This window comes from Danio aesculapii, chromosome 19 (genome assembly GCF_903798145.1).
Source record: "Danio aesculapii chromosome 19, fDanAes4.1, whole genome shotgun sequence".
Lineage (NCBI taxonomy): Eukaryota > Metazoa > Chordata > Actinopteri > Cypriniformes > Danionidae > Danio > Danio aesculapii.
Genome location: NC_079453.1, coordinates 36,582,057 through 36,597,236, shown reverse-complemented (window position 1 = coordinate 36,597,236; position 15,180 = coordinate 36,582,057). Strand labels below are relative to the sequence as shown.

The following is a 15,180-nucleotide window of genomic DNA, read 5'->3' as shown; positions in this document are numbered from 1 at the left end:
TCTTTCAGTCCTCACTTGCCCGGCAAGAGTGCTTGGAGCATGACCAACAGATTGTGGCCCTGCTTTCCATGGTGAGACACATTGAGGTTCGCCTTAAGCAGCAGCAGCAACAGTCCGTTGGGCGAAGTCTCTCCACTCTTGATGACATAATCAGGCAGACGGAGGTATATGCTTTGTGTTACAGCTAAAGTTTAGCATGTACAGTAGTACATTTAACAAGTTAGGATAACAAGGGATGTATTGTCATTTTTAATCTGTTTTCAGGCCCTTGTTCTAGAAATTGGTGATCTGGAACCAGAAGTGCACAATGAGATTGAATCAGCTACACAGCTACTGGAGTCTAACCTTCATGATGTTCCACCTCAGCTGCTTATGGCTCTGGACAAAGATGTGCATAGCTTAACCCGAGCTTATAGTGCAGCCAGAGACCATGCACAGACTACTTTACAGGGGTTACGAACACAACGTGATGCTCAAAATGTAAGGAAAATTTAGTTTAGAGAGTTTTTTTTTACTTTAGTTTGTTTTAAATATCTTTGCATGACTTATATTTTCGCAGGAAGCTGTAAACAGTCAGCTGAAGTCTTTGCAAGACCATGTCGACAAACTTCTCAGCTGGCTTAAGGAGACTGAGACTCAAATGCAGGAAGAAACTGGGGTAGATGGACAGACGGTGGCAGAAATCACTCGGAAGCAGCAGTTGTGCGAGGTAAAACATCAAGAGTGGTAATATCTTTTCTAGCAATTAAACATAGCCATTTAAAAAAATTCAGAGACCACTTGAAAATTCTCAGTTTCTCTGGAATTGCTATTTATAGTTATTGATTAAAAATATTAAAATGTTGTCATTTAGAGCTTTTTGTAATAAAATAAAAAGGCGTGAATGATCATTTTTAGACAACACAATACAAGTGTTTTAGATTTAGAAGAGTTAAGAAAGAAAAACTTGGTCAATTAAACCTCATTTTTATTCACTTCGAATGAAGACATTTTTATTCTGGAAAAAAGACTCTAAACAACATTTTCACTTTGTAACTTTTGTACAGTTTGTAAGAAATGTCATCAGACGCTTATGTAATAAACCAAATATTAACATTTTACTCAAAATACTAATGTCTAGAGGAAAACAACTTCAGGGGCATAATAAACAAAATGAGGTTGGGGTGGTGGATTTCCCAAGAAAAAAAAAATCATAAACAAAAATATTTCCTTTGGTCGACAACCAGACGCAGACACTCAGATGAGATTGATTGAATGGAATTATTGTAGGGTGGCAACTGGCCAACGTAACAAACAAAAAGATCTGCAAAGTAAATAAACTAAATAACCTGTAAATCTTTAAAGGAAAAATAAATACAGGGAGCTTACCTTCCTCCCTTATCATAAACAAAGTCAAAAGTAACCAAAACAAATAGGCAGGCCACCCCTACAAGCTCAAACTCTCAAGCATACATGGATATTCTCGACAATAGTAAAGTTTTGTTGTCGGTCAGAGGGGTAGGGAAAATCCAGGAGCTCTCCACTCCCAGCAACAGTCACACCAAAAATGATCTCCTCAAACTCTGCCAGAAGTTCCAATTTTATAGCTCTCCACGACCAGCAGCCAATCAGAAGCCGGACCACATATACATGGGAGCCTATGGGATAATAAAAGACAACACAAGAAGGCTGGTCTTCTGCGGAATGACACATACATTCATTCAATCATTTTTCTTTTTGGCTTAGTCCCTTTATTTATCAGGGGTTGCCACAGCGGAGTGAACCACCAAATTATCCAGCATATGTTTTACGAAGCAGATGCCCTTCCAGCCGCAACCCAACACTGGGCAACACTCTTTCACAAACATCCACTACGGCTTATTTAGTTTATTCAATTCACCAATAGCACATGTCTTAGGACTGTGGGGTGAAACCGGAGCACCCGGAGGAAACCCACGCCAACACGGGGAGAACATGAAAGCGACCTTCTTGCCATGAGATGATCGTGCTTCCCACTGCGCCACCATGACGCCAAGACACATACAGTGCGCAACAAAACAAAAAAAAACTTTAGTAGTTACACAAGCTCATACCAAAATAAATTCAGTACAAGAGAAACTTATCTTTCACATTTGAATACAGCATCTTTTTCACCGTTATTTATCTTTATTTAATTTTTTTCCTCCACTACAGCAGTTACAGAACTCTCTCACTGCCCGATCCAATGAAGTCAGCAACGTGGCGTTCAATATTCAGGTGTTCATCTCTGAGCACGCTCAAGACCTGCTGCCTGATCAGAGCAGACACCTCCTTGGACAGCTGGAGCAGCTGCAGAGGGTCTTCCACCAGGCCGTTGGTCTCAATCATGCCAGAGCAGAGGCACTAGCAGCCCAGCAGACAAGAGAGCATGAACGAATGAAGAAAGAACAGAAAGAGAAAGAAGATAAAATGGAAAAAGAGAGACAAGCTACAAGGGATAGAGAGGTTTGCAAACAGATGAATAACCGCTTGTGCTGGCAGATAAATAATAAGAATATTCACTTTTTAATGGAGATTAAGGAGAACTTGTAATGCATAAGAACAGAACATTTGTGGTAACACTGCTGATGCATGCAATACTTGTTAGCATGAATGCTGCATTTGAAATTGAAAGTAATATTCACATGCATGAGATTATAAGTATATTCTACTTGTTTGTTTAGCACCAGTATTGCTCATAATGCTAATATTTTTTCTCAATAATGCTTATGCAGGACTCAACAATGACGACTTTTGTCTACTGTGTCTAGTCAAGCTGGTCATGTAGATATTTTTCTTGTATTCTTGCAAGCCTTTTTCCTGACCCTGTTGACATTTGTTAAAATATATATTTATTTACAAATATGAAACATTTAAATGTAGTACATTTTATAGCTAAAACGTATTGTTACTTTACAAATTCTATGCAGTACATTCTGTTAATATCTTCAGTATAGAGCTCGGGAATGTCTACGTCACGGCGAGTTGTGGTCGGCCATGTTTGTGGACAAATGCAGGAGCGCTTAATGTAAACAGATGCAAATCACAAGAGTGTGTATATGATACAAAAAAAACGATAGAGATCAATGGGAATCAGGGTCCCTTGACATAAATACCCACAATGCGTTGCTTATGATACGTTCTCAAGCTCTATTATTTACATTGTTTTATAATATATATACTCACCGGCCACTTTATTAGGTACACCTTACTAGTTCCAGGTTGGACCCACTTTTGCCTTCAGAACTGCCTTAATCCTTCGTGGCATAGATTCAACAAGGTACTGAAAATATTCCTCAGAGATTTTGGTCCATATTGACATGATAGTATCAAGCAGTTGCTGCAGATTTGTCAGCTGCACATCCATGATGCGAAGCTGCTGTAGCCCATCAGCCTCAAGGTTGGACGTGTTATGCGTTCAGAGATGCTCCACTTCATACCTCGGTTGTAACGAGTGGTTGAGTTACTGTTACCTTTCTATCAGTTTGAACCAGTCTGGCCATTCTCCTCTGACCTCTGGCATCAACAAGGCATTTGTGCCCACAGAACTGCCGCTCACTGGATATTTTCTCTTTTTTGAACCATTCTCTGTAAACCCTAGAGATGGTTGTGCGTGAAAAGCTCAGTAGATCAGCAGTTTCTGAAATACTCAGACCAGCCTGTCTGGCACCAACAACCATGCCACGTTCAAATTCACTTAAATCACCTTTCTTTTCCATTCTGATGCTCAGTTTGAACTGCAGCAGATCATATTGACCATGTCTACATGCCTATATGCATTGAGTTGATGCCATGTGATTGGCTGTTTAGAAATTTGCATTAACGCGCAGTTGGACAGGTGAACTGGCCACCTAATACACCGGCCGGTGTGTATATATGTCTCCTTCAGCTTCCTCTTTTATGTAAAAAAAATGGCATTCGAAAACGTAATGATTTTGCATACACATTAAATTTTCATGCCTTCTAACTTTAATGTATGCAAGACTTTCATGAGTATCCGCAGATTTGCATCAGCAAAATTCCTTATTGTTGAGCCCTGTTTAGTAGACTGCATTAGCTGCGTGTGAATTAACATAACGTGTGTATTAACCTGTCTGCCTTGCTCTTACAGATTGCCACAGAAGACACATTTGGAAAAGACTAAAGATTTAAATGTAGCATCACTGTATAGCTCGCTTGTTTTATTTAATTGATCTGTTTAAAAAAAGAGAGAGAACAAAATCCAGCTGAGATGTTTTACTATTTGTCTCTTGTTTATTTTCTGCTTCACTGCCCTGTTTGAGAGTGTTTCTTTGTGTGATTGTGGACACATTATGCTCAACCAGTGTCAATTGTTTGAGACCTGGCTTGTTTACAAGTTTGAGAGTTTGGTGGGGAAGTAATAATATGATGAACAATTGTAAAGTCTTAATGATGATCGATTGCAAATCTTCTTTTCCTCGCTTTTTATACCTCCTTCATTACGGTTATATAGGTTGTGCAGCAGCAGAAGGCTGAATGTTCTCAAAAACTGGAGAGTCTCACGATGTGGATGGCTGGTGCTGCCAGTCTTTTGGCCAATCAGAGACCTGGAGTTGAGTCAGATGACGTGCACACGTTACAAGAGAAGCAAAGAGCACTTAAAGTAAGATATAATTAAGAAGAATTGGACATTTCCATCTAAAAATCTGTTGATGCTAATACTAACACATTGCATAACCCTGATTTTATTTCATTTATTTTTTTTCTTTAAGAATTATTAGCCCTCTTGAATTATTAGCCCTCTTGAATTAATAGCCCCCCTGTATACATTTTCCCAATTTCTGTTTAACGGAAAGAAGCGTTTTTTTTGACATTTGTCAAAACATAATAAATTTAATAACTAATTTCTAATAACTGATAGTGGTGGGAAAAGCGAGACTTCATGACACACTGAAACAGTCGAAGCAAATGAGTTGAATCTTCGAAACGTTTCGAAACCCGTCTTTACAATGACACCTATTGGTCATTTTTATGTTTTGCTCTGGAACAGCTTCAGCAAAGAAACAGTTACGCAAATTGAGGTATTAAACTCCACGTTGTAGTGTTAAGGTTTCAAGTGATTTAATAAAGCTATGAGAGTTCCTGACTAGCATGTAGAAATAATGGGATTGAACCCAGGGTGATGCAGCTATAGATAGCTTTTAAATGCTCTGTTCTTGTAATGTGCTTTGTTTTAACATTGGTTTGACGTCCGAATAAACACTTTGCGAATAAATATGTCTTGTTTTAGTCATAAAAGGGTAACATTAATAAAACACATCAAGTCATAATTTCAGAGTATTTCTATTAAGCGGGATTCGAACTCAGGACATTTGCACAGTCCACTGGGCTATTTGAGATAGATATTTTTTTTCTACCCTGTCAGTAAAATGCAGATTCGACAGGTCTCGAAACGCTTCTGAAATGACCGATGCTTTGAATCACCTTAGTCACGTGAACTGGGTGTTTAGAATCACCTTGGTCACGTGACCTGGGTGTTTTGAATCACCTTAGTCACGTGACCTGGGTGTTTCGAATCACCTTAGTCACGTGACATGGTTGTTTTGAATCACCTTAGTCACGAGACCTGGGTGTTTCGAATCACCTTAGTCGCGAGACCTGGGTGTTTTGAATCATCTTAGTCACGAGACCTGGGTGTTTTGAATCACCTTAGTCACAAGACCTGGGTGTTTTGAATCACCTTAGTCACGTGACCTGGGTGTTTCGAATCACCTTAGTCACATGACCTGGGTGTTTCGAATCACCTTAGTCACAAGACCTGGGTGTTTCGATTCGAATCACCTTAGTCACGTCACCTGGGTGTTCCGAATCACCTTAGTCAAGAGACCTGGGTGTTTCGAATCACCTGACGAGGGGTCGCTTGGTGATTTCCAAAACTCAAATAAATTTTATTAAAATATAAGAATTACCATATTTTATTCAAAACCCATATTCATTATTTATATTCATTAATTGTAACAATAAAGAAACAACAACATACACATAAAAATGTATCAGCCTTTCAAATGTTTTTTTCCATTGGATTGCGACCCCTGGGGTGTTTAGATGAATCAGACAGCAATAGTGTCAGCTGCAGCAGATTGATTTTATGGAGCCAGGTTAAACTTTCTGATAACCTTTATGACACTCTAATACATAAAAAATAGATTACTAAATTAATTAAATTAATAAATGACTATTAAAAAGATTATATGGTTATTTGACTGTTGCATTTTTGTGTTGTCAATATGCTTATGTTTATATAGGCCTTTAGTTGTGTGTGCAATGTTTGTATATTTATAAACACCTTTAAGAAAGATTTCGGGTCCCGAGTCACTGACATTGTTATTTTAGGTGTCATGGGCTGAAAAATTTGACAACCCTTGCTATATATATGATCAAAAAAATATATATATAGAGGGCTAATAATATTGACCGTGAAATGGTTTGAAAAAAATTAAAACTGCTTTTATTCTAGCCAAAATAAAACAAATAAGACTTTCTTTAGAAGAAAAAATATTTTAGGAAATACTGTGAAAAATGTCTTGCTCTGTTAAACATCATTTGGGAAATATTTGAAAAAGAAATTCACAGGAGGGCTAATCACTGAATATTGTTACTGTTTGTACCTCACAACCATAGGATGTGCAGAAGGACATTCAGACCAAAAGTGACTCATTGATCGAGACCATCCGCTCAGTGGAGGAGTTCCTGTCTGATCAGGGCGACACTTTGAGTCCTGAAGAAAAGGCCAAACTGCAGGCGACTCTTTCACAAATGAAGGAGCAGCACAGCTCACTTACAAACTCAGTCCACTCTTCACTAGCTCAAGTAGACACTGCCATTGTCACAACACAGCAACAGAACACACAAAGAGTAAGCAGTTCACACACTTGTCTCTGTTTCACTTTTCTCTTGTTAATTTTTCCACTCATCATCATGTTTTGTGTCTGCATTAGGCTAAAGCAGAAGAGCAGATGCAGGAGACACAGGAAAAAATAGACACACTTATCAGGGAATTGTCATCGCTGGACGACTCAAAGAGGAGGTCACTTGGTGACATCGTTACTGACAACCCGTTATCTGTACCACAAGAGAATGCCCTGAACTCTCACAGTGGCATGCTTCAGGTTAGGTTTTTTAATGTAATTGTCAGGTATTTGCAGAACTTGTTGTGATACAATTCAGTCTTTAAACATCTGATCAGTTTGGTTTTGTTTGGTAGTTCTAATTAAGATGATTTATAGAGTTTTGTCAGTTGTAAAGTAGTCGCACGTCATTAAACCATTTTATAATTCATTTAAGAAAGTCAAGTGTCTATGCCGTGAAGGTCACATACTTTTGAAAATGTGATAATTGCTGGCAGCTAGCTCTCTGCAACTCTCACATGGTCGCCCACTGAAGCTAAGCAGGGCTGTGCCCGGTCAGACCTGGATGGGAGACCTCATGTGTAAGCTAGGTTGTTGCCAAATGTGGTGTTGGTGAGACCAGTAGGAGGCACTCAACCTGCAGTCTGTGTGGGTCTTAACGCCCCAGTATATTGATGCGGACTCAATACTGCTCACTGAGCGCCACCTTTTGGATGGGACGTTAAACCGAGGTCCAGACTCTTGGTGGTTGCTAAAAAATCCTAGGATGTCCTTCGAAAAGAGTAGGGGTTTAAAACCTCGGCTTCCTAGCCAAATGTGCTCACTGGCCTCTGTCCATCATGGCCTCCTAATCATCCCCGTATAACAATTGGTTTCATCACGCTGTCCCCTTTCCAACAATCAGCTGGTGTGTGGTGTGTAGTCTGCCGCAATATGGCTGCCGTCACATCATCCAGGTGGATGCTGCACACTGATGGTGGATGAGGAGATTCCCACCAAAAATGTGTAATGCGCTTTGAGTGTCCAGAAATACGCTATAGAAATGTAAGAAATTATTGTTATTGTTGTTGTTATTGTTGTTGTTGTTATTATTATTATTATTATTATCTTGAAACACTTAAAATATTTTATCCTCCTAGGGCTTGAGTATCCATATACATGCACAGCAAATTTTAGCTTTTAAGTGGCTATTTAAAATACTTTGAATGTTTTATATTTTGCTGCAGACATACAGTGTCATCCTGCTACTGTTATGCAGCATATGAGTCCCAAACACTATTTTTAACTGTCCAAAATGGGGGGAAAATGTTTTTACTCTCTGAAAGTCAAAGCAAGTAAAAAAAAAAGTCCTATGTTAAATATGCATGAAAAATATAAATATCTGGAAAATATCTGGAAAAAGTGTTTGATGTAAATTCGGACCACGAGTCCACATATATGGACATCATTTTTCTCTAAAAGTACATTGTATCAAAAGATGATACTTAGGTTTTATTCTAATTAGGTTCTAATAAGCCCAAATAGCAAAGAAAAAGAAAAAATACATGTAAAAAAAACACCTTGGGCCTTAAGAGGTTATAGTTTCTGTGTTTTGGTAAGTTTTTTCAGTTTATTTATAATTATTCAGTTTAATTTCATTATGGGTCATTTATCTCTACACTGTCAACTTTTGATGTTGACAATTCAACTGTGCAGTTTAACAGAGTCACTTTTATTGACATTTTAGTCATTTGAAACAATATGTTGTAAACGAAATAAAATATAGAGAATTAAGGCTGTAAAATAACTGAAAACTTACTGGCAGTTTATTACCTAGCTTTTGTGAAATAATTTACAACACCAACCAATGAAATATATTAGTTCAAACTATTAAAGAATGGCAAAAAACGTCACTTTTTCATCCTTTTCAAAATTTGTTGGAGGAAAGATCATGGTCCATAACGCAATTCAATAGCTCAAATAAATGGAGGAAAATACATGAATCACAAAATACTTAAGTCTGTTCATTTCAGTTTTCTTGTAATTGCAAGTGATGTGATCACAGTTGTAAACCGTTTTTTCTTCAAGCTTTCTTTTTCCATGATGTGGTTTTTGCTGATTTTGTTTCCAGGCCGACTGTCAAAGAATGCAACTTTTTAAAGTAACTTTAGAATTCAACCAACAAATTTAAAGCCCCAGAGGCTTTAGTTTTTTGTCTTTTATGCGTCAGACATTCATCCAACATGACATCTGAGGCTGAGACTAGTTCTAAACCATTTACACAACCCCATTTTCAAAATGTGAATTTTGTCAATTCAATTGATAATCAATAATTGACTGGTGGTTTGGGGCCTAAAAAAGGAAACTTGATTAGTGATATTGCTACTTGGCATGCATAATATAACATTGTGTAATCATTTAAATTGACATTGATTTTACAAATTAGTCATCTGTTTGCAAAACTTTTCAAAAACATAAAGGAAAAATGTCAAACTTGTGGTTATTTCTGTCATGTGTTTGTGTTGTACTGTATGTCGTTCTTACTGTATATCTTCTTGGTTCCACCAGACGGAGCTGCAGCAGTTACAATCTCAGCAGGCTCATCTTCAGCAGGTGGCCCAGTCTGTCCGTTCCCTCCTGGAGCAACCAGATTCCAGTGTACCACCAGAGGAGAAACAACGCTTACGAGCAAAGCTTGATCAACTCCAGAGTCAGCATCAGGAGCGCCTCCAGAACTGTCAGGACAGACTCAGGCGGGCAGATGCCCTTACAGATGAGTTCACCAAATTTGTGCAGGAGCATGGAAACCTGGGAACGTGGCTGGATCAGAGTGAGCAAGAGCTATGCTCACTTGGGGAAGGGGAAATGGATGCAAAAGACCTAAAAAACAGAATAGATGAGCACAAAAGGTATTAAAATGAAGTCATAGTGATGTTTAACGTTAAGAATATAGTACAAGGAGGAAATGAAATTCTTATAAGCATATGTTTTGGCAGCTCGCAGAAGACGTCATCTGTCACAAAGCAGATCTGCGCTTTGTCACCATCTCTGGGCAAAAGGTTCTGGATTCTGTCCAGTGTGCCCTGCAGAGGATGGGCAGTGCAGATCCGGCTCTGGAGGAAACCAAACATCTAGTCAGTGACAAGCTTCAAGATGCCACACAACGCTACGGTTCATTACATAGCAAGGTGTGTGGAAAACAAAACCTCACATTCTCTCAATCTACAATGATCTATAATGGACTGAGCATAAAAGTATTCCCGTGTTTCTGCTTTCAGTCTTCAGAACTTGGCACCCGTCTCTCAAGTCTCCAGGAGCGATACCAGCACTACCAGGATGAGGCTGGTTCTTTAGACTTGTGGCTGAACTCTCAGGAGCAGAACCAGAGCATATTTAAGCCCAGCGGAGAGCAAACCGACCCTCAGGCATTGCAGCGCACTCTCAGTACTGTACAGGTAGGACTATTTAGGCTTGTCTGGTGAAGAAATCAGAAATGATTTTTGGATTAACTAAATAAAATGCAAAATTAAGTTTCTATACCTGTAGGAATCCTCCTGATTAATCCGCTTTTTCTGTTCTCAGCTGCTGCAGGATGATTTGGCAGAGCGTTCAGTACAGCTTGAGAAGGTCAAGAGAGCAGGAAAAGAGCTGGTCAGCATTAAGGAGTCCCCAACGCTTAAGAATGCAGATATTACGAATGTGACAGGTAATTTTATTCTCTCCATTAGTGGATAAGATATTTAAGAGGGTGGCACTTTTCTCATTTTAGAAGACTTTCTCCTGTTAATTACAAAGGGATAGTTCACCCAACATTCTGTCATCATTTATTTGCCCTCGACTTGTTCCAAACGTATTTGACTGTCTTTATTCTATTGAACACAATTTATTTTTATTAAGCATGCTGGAAATCAGTAGCCTCTGATTTTTTTTTTCTGCTTTGCAAGTCAATTGCTACCAGTTGTCAACTTTTTTCAAAATATCTTATTTTTGAGGAACTATAATATGCTGATTCAATTATGTGCAATTTGTTAATTGATTCTACTAAGAAATGTTTTTATAGAAAGCTTGTGTGCTCATCAATACTGCATTTTATTTGAACAAAACAACAGTTAAAAAGTAATGTAAAATATTATGTTAAATATTATTAGTTTTGTGTTTTCTAGAAGCTAAAACTTCAGTCTTTAGAAATAATTCTGCTATGCTGAAATCCTAGTATAGTAAGTAAATATAGTTAATACTAAAAATATTACAAACATTTAAAAAATAACAAAAGGAACTTAATTATTTGAAACAAAATGGCTGAAACATTTATTTTTAATTGGTAAGTAAAGGTAATGTGATGTCAAGTATTTTTCTGTGATTGACATTATAATTTAAGTCAAGTAATAGTATAATATAAATTATTATCACAGATATGTTATGATTTTCATTCTGTGCTCCCTTTATCTTAATATCAATTTACATTTAAATTCTGCATTCATTTCAGATGCTCTGGAGAAGCGCTTTGAAACCCTTTCTGATTCAGTGTCTGTAAGAGCCGAACAGCTTCAGACCGCTGTGGCCCAATCAGTCAGTGTTCAGGAGGGGCTTAAAGCACTGCTGGCGTGGTTAGATGGCCTGCCTTTATCACCTGCTGCTGTCCAGCCCACGGCTCAAGCTGTTCAAGATGCCCTGACACAAAACCAGGTACTTAATTTAACGCACCATCATAATCGTTAATCATCTTCAACCAGGAAATTCGTCTTCAGAAAGACTTCTTTTTGCCAAGAGTGCGCAAACACACAAGGATTTTCTTGTGGTATACATGTGCTCAGGGAACATTCTTCATACTGTAGAAGACAGAAGGACTTAAATGAGTGGAAAATAAAGTGAACAGCATAAAACATTCATATTTTAATATATATACCTACACAGTCCTCAGCATAAAAGAGAACACCCCCTTTTGAAATTTGTTTTTATTAATTTTTCAGTGAATATAGACAATATATTTTGGTGTATTTAAACAAAAAAATTTATAAACTATTTATACTAAATTTATTTATTTATTTATTTTTTGGCTTTTCTTGATTTATTTATTTATTTTTTTTCCCTCTTTATTTAAATTTTATTTGATGTGTTTCCCCAACATATTAATTTGGGTGTACTGATTTTGGACTCTGATCTTAAGTTTTTATTAGATTAAGTCCAATATAATAGAAAATATATATTAATACAAATATTATAGAAATTATTAATAATAAAATAAATTATAGATGCAGCATGCATTGTAAATGGTTTGTGCAACATACACCACCTGACAAAAGTCTTGTCATCAATCCCAGTTATAAGAGCAACAAATAATAACTTGACTTCTAGTTGATCATTTGGAAAAGTGGCAGAAGGTAAATTTTTTAGATGAATCATCTGTTGAACTGCATCCCAATCATCACAAATACTACAAAAGACCTATTGAAACCTGCATGCACCCAAGATTCTCACAATAATCAGTCAAGTTTGGTGAAGGAAAAATCATGGTTTGGGGTTACATTCAGTATGGGGGAGTGTGAGAGATCCGCAGAGAGGATGGCAACATCATCAGCCTGAGTTATCAAGACATTTGTGCTGCCCATTACATTACAAACCACATGAGAGGGCAAATTCTTCAGCAGGATAGCACTCCTTCTCATACTTCAGCCTCCACATCAAAGTTCCTGAAAGCAAAGTAGGCCAAGGTGCTCCAGGATTGGCCATCCAAGTCACCAGACATGAACATTATTGAGCATGTCTGGGGTAAGATGAAGGAGGAGGCATTGAAGATGAATCCAAAGAATCCTGATGAACTCTGGGAGTCCTGCAAGAACGCTTTCTTTGCCATTCCAGAGGACTTTATTCATAAGTTATTTGAGTCATTGTAGAGATGTATGGATGCAGTCCTCCAAGCTCATGATGGAGTCAGACACAATATTCATTCTCTTTCCACTGCACCATGACTTTATATTCTATACTGGACATTATTTCTGTTAGGTGACAAGACTTTTGTCTAAGCAAAGTCAGACCTTACCGTCCTAATGAAATAATTAAAATCAGGCATGATCATGTTTTATTTTGGTAAAATAAGCGTAATCTAGAGGCCTTCGCCTTTCAAATAAGCCACTTCTGATACCAAATGATCAACTAGAACTCATAAAACTTGGATATGCGACAAGACTTTTGTCAGGTAGTGTTTGCTCTTGACTGTTTTATCTGTACACGTATACGGAATAAATAAAAAATCTGTCTTTACAAATGGTCAGCTTTACTTTTTTATAAAAAATAAAATGATTCTCCTCCCCACAGAAAATACGTCAGGAGCTTCTTTCAAGGCAGGGCAGTGTTGATGCCACTTTGGATTCAGTGTCCAAGCTTCTGAAGTCTGCAGACGCATCAACAGCTTCTGGCCTACAGAGGGAGCTGCAGGACTTGAGTCAGCGCTACACAGCAGCCCAGGCCAAGCAGACAGAACGAGAGACTGAACTGCGAGGACTTTTGCCCAAGTTGGAGAGCTTTGAGCGCCAAAGTGCAGATCTCCGCAGCTTCACACAGAGTCGAGAAAGGGCTCTCAGCCCAGTAGGCCAGCCGGACTGTAGTGTGGATGACTACAGGCAGACCATAGAGGTTAGAGAATTAGGCTACACATTTCTACAAGATTACATGTTTATTGGTAGATGTCCAGAGGTGTCATCATATATTGCTTTTTCATTAAAGGAGGTGAGATCAGAAATTACCCAGAGTCCAGTCAGTTAAAATCGTTTGTTGAGCTGGGATCAGATCTGAGTCAATCTGGGATCCTTGCCAATGTACAAAGCCTTCTGGACACAACCAAAGAGGTTTCTGAGGACTTCGCACGCTTGGAATCTAATGTCAATGAGAGGGTGAGTGGAAAGAGTTGCGAAAACGTTGTGCTTCAGCAATACTATATTATATTGTGTGTGTGTTTTATATAGTTTCAAATTTCATTATTTATTTTAAGTTACTTTTTATTAATTCATGTGAGCTTTTTAAAAATGTTCAATTTATTTTTCGTTCAATTTTTTAGCTTTTATACATTAATAACTTTTACTATTATTTAAAGTTAAATTTTATATTATTCTAATATATTTAATTGGGCGACAGGGTGGCTCAGTGGTTAGCACTGTCGCCTCACAGCAAGAAGGTTGCTGGTTTGAGTCCCGGCAGGGGCAATTGGCATTTCTGTGTGGAGTTTGCATGTTCTCCCCCTGTTCCTGTGGGTTTCCTCTGGGTGCTCCGGTTCCCCTCACAGTGGAAAGACATGCAATATAGGTGAATTGATTAAGCTAAATTGGTCGTAGTGTATGTGTTTCCCAGTACTGGGTTGATTCCGCTGTGGCGACCCCTGATAAATAAAGGGGATAAGCCGAAAGAAAATGAATGAATGAATATTTTAATTTCAATTAGCAAAAATTGTTAACTACAAATAGTTAACAACAGTAACACTGTATATTTCCATATGGAAGCTAAATTAACACTTAAAAATATCAGGATATTGTAATATTATACCCATTCATTGTAGAATAGTGACTCTTTTCCAAGCTCTTCTCTGTATCACACTGTATTTCATCTTGAAATGTAATGCCCTGTCACTATAATTGCTTTGACATCTGACAAGACTAAGACTCTCATAAGAATCTCATAAAGACTGTATTGACTGGACCGGAATACTCTCCTCCATAAACAAATAGCCTCATGCTAACCTAATTTGACACCACTGTATCAGCCGTTATGGAAACCATTTGGCCACATCCTATCCTTAAGATGCCAGACTGGGGCTCCAAGCATTTCAGATGTCCTCGGGAGGGCTCATAAAACAGTCAGTCATGTGTTCAAATCTAAATCCACTCCACGTATCTCTAGGAATTGAGAATGTGAGAGACTGTAATATAAGCTGCATTACTTTTGGTTTATTTAGTTAAATAACTGAAGATAAATGTTGGATTTTTGGACATGACCTTCCGCTGACAGCAACTAACAGTGGTATAGGCATGGTGCCCACATTAAGAGTCTGGAGTGGAGTCTGGCTCAGAGTAATATCCCACACAATGTCCAAATCTATCACCATTACCTAAAATAGTAGCATCCACTGTTGCCTTAGTAATAGGGTGAGAGTTGGGCAAAAATATCTTGTTGTGTCCATTTACATTTACTGTTATACTGTTTCAGAAGACCACTTAATAATTGTTTTCTGTTAAATGCATGTATGAATTGTATATAAATATATGTATATTTGTATATAATTGTATTTAAGTACAGGTATGTGTGTATATATTATATATATATATATATATATATATATATATAT

At 37.8% G+C, this 15,180-nt stretch overlaps 1 protein-coding gene across 1 annotated transcript in view; it reads left to right on the top strand.

Moving 5' to 3' along the window:
• The window catches only part of macf1a (microtubule actin crosslinking factor 1a), a 388,147-nt gene that overhangs the window by 221,358 nt on the left and 151,609 nt on the right, over positions 1–15,180 (top strand). The window contains 13 exon segments of the mRNA XM_056479293.1: positions 9–164; positions 265–480; positions 560–709; positions 2,173–2,463; positions 4,472–4,621; positions 6,640–6,873; positions 6,957–7,127; positions 9,414–9,767; positions 9,842–10,033; positions 10,124–10,300; positions 10,428–10,551; positions 11,332–11,531; positions 13,161–13,478. Coding sequence (XP_056335268.1) covers positions 9–164; positions 265–480; positions 560–709; positions 2,173–2,463; positions 4,472–4,621; positions 6,640–6,873; positions 6,957–7,127; positions 9,414–9,767; positions 9,842–10,033; positions 10,124–10,300; positions 10,428–10,551; positions 11,332–11,531; positions 13,161–13,478 — 2,733 coding nt within the window.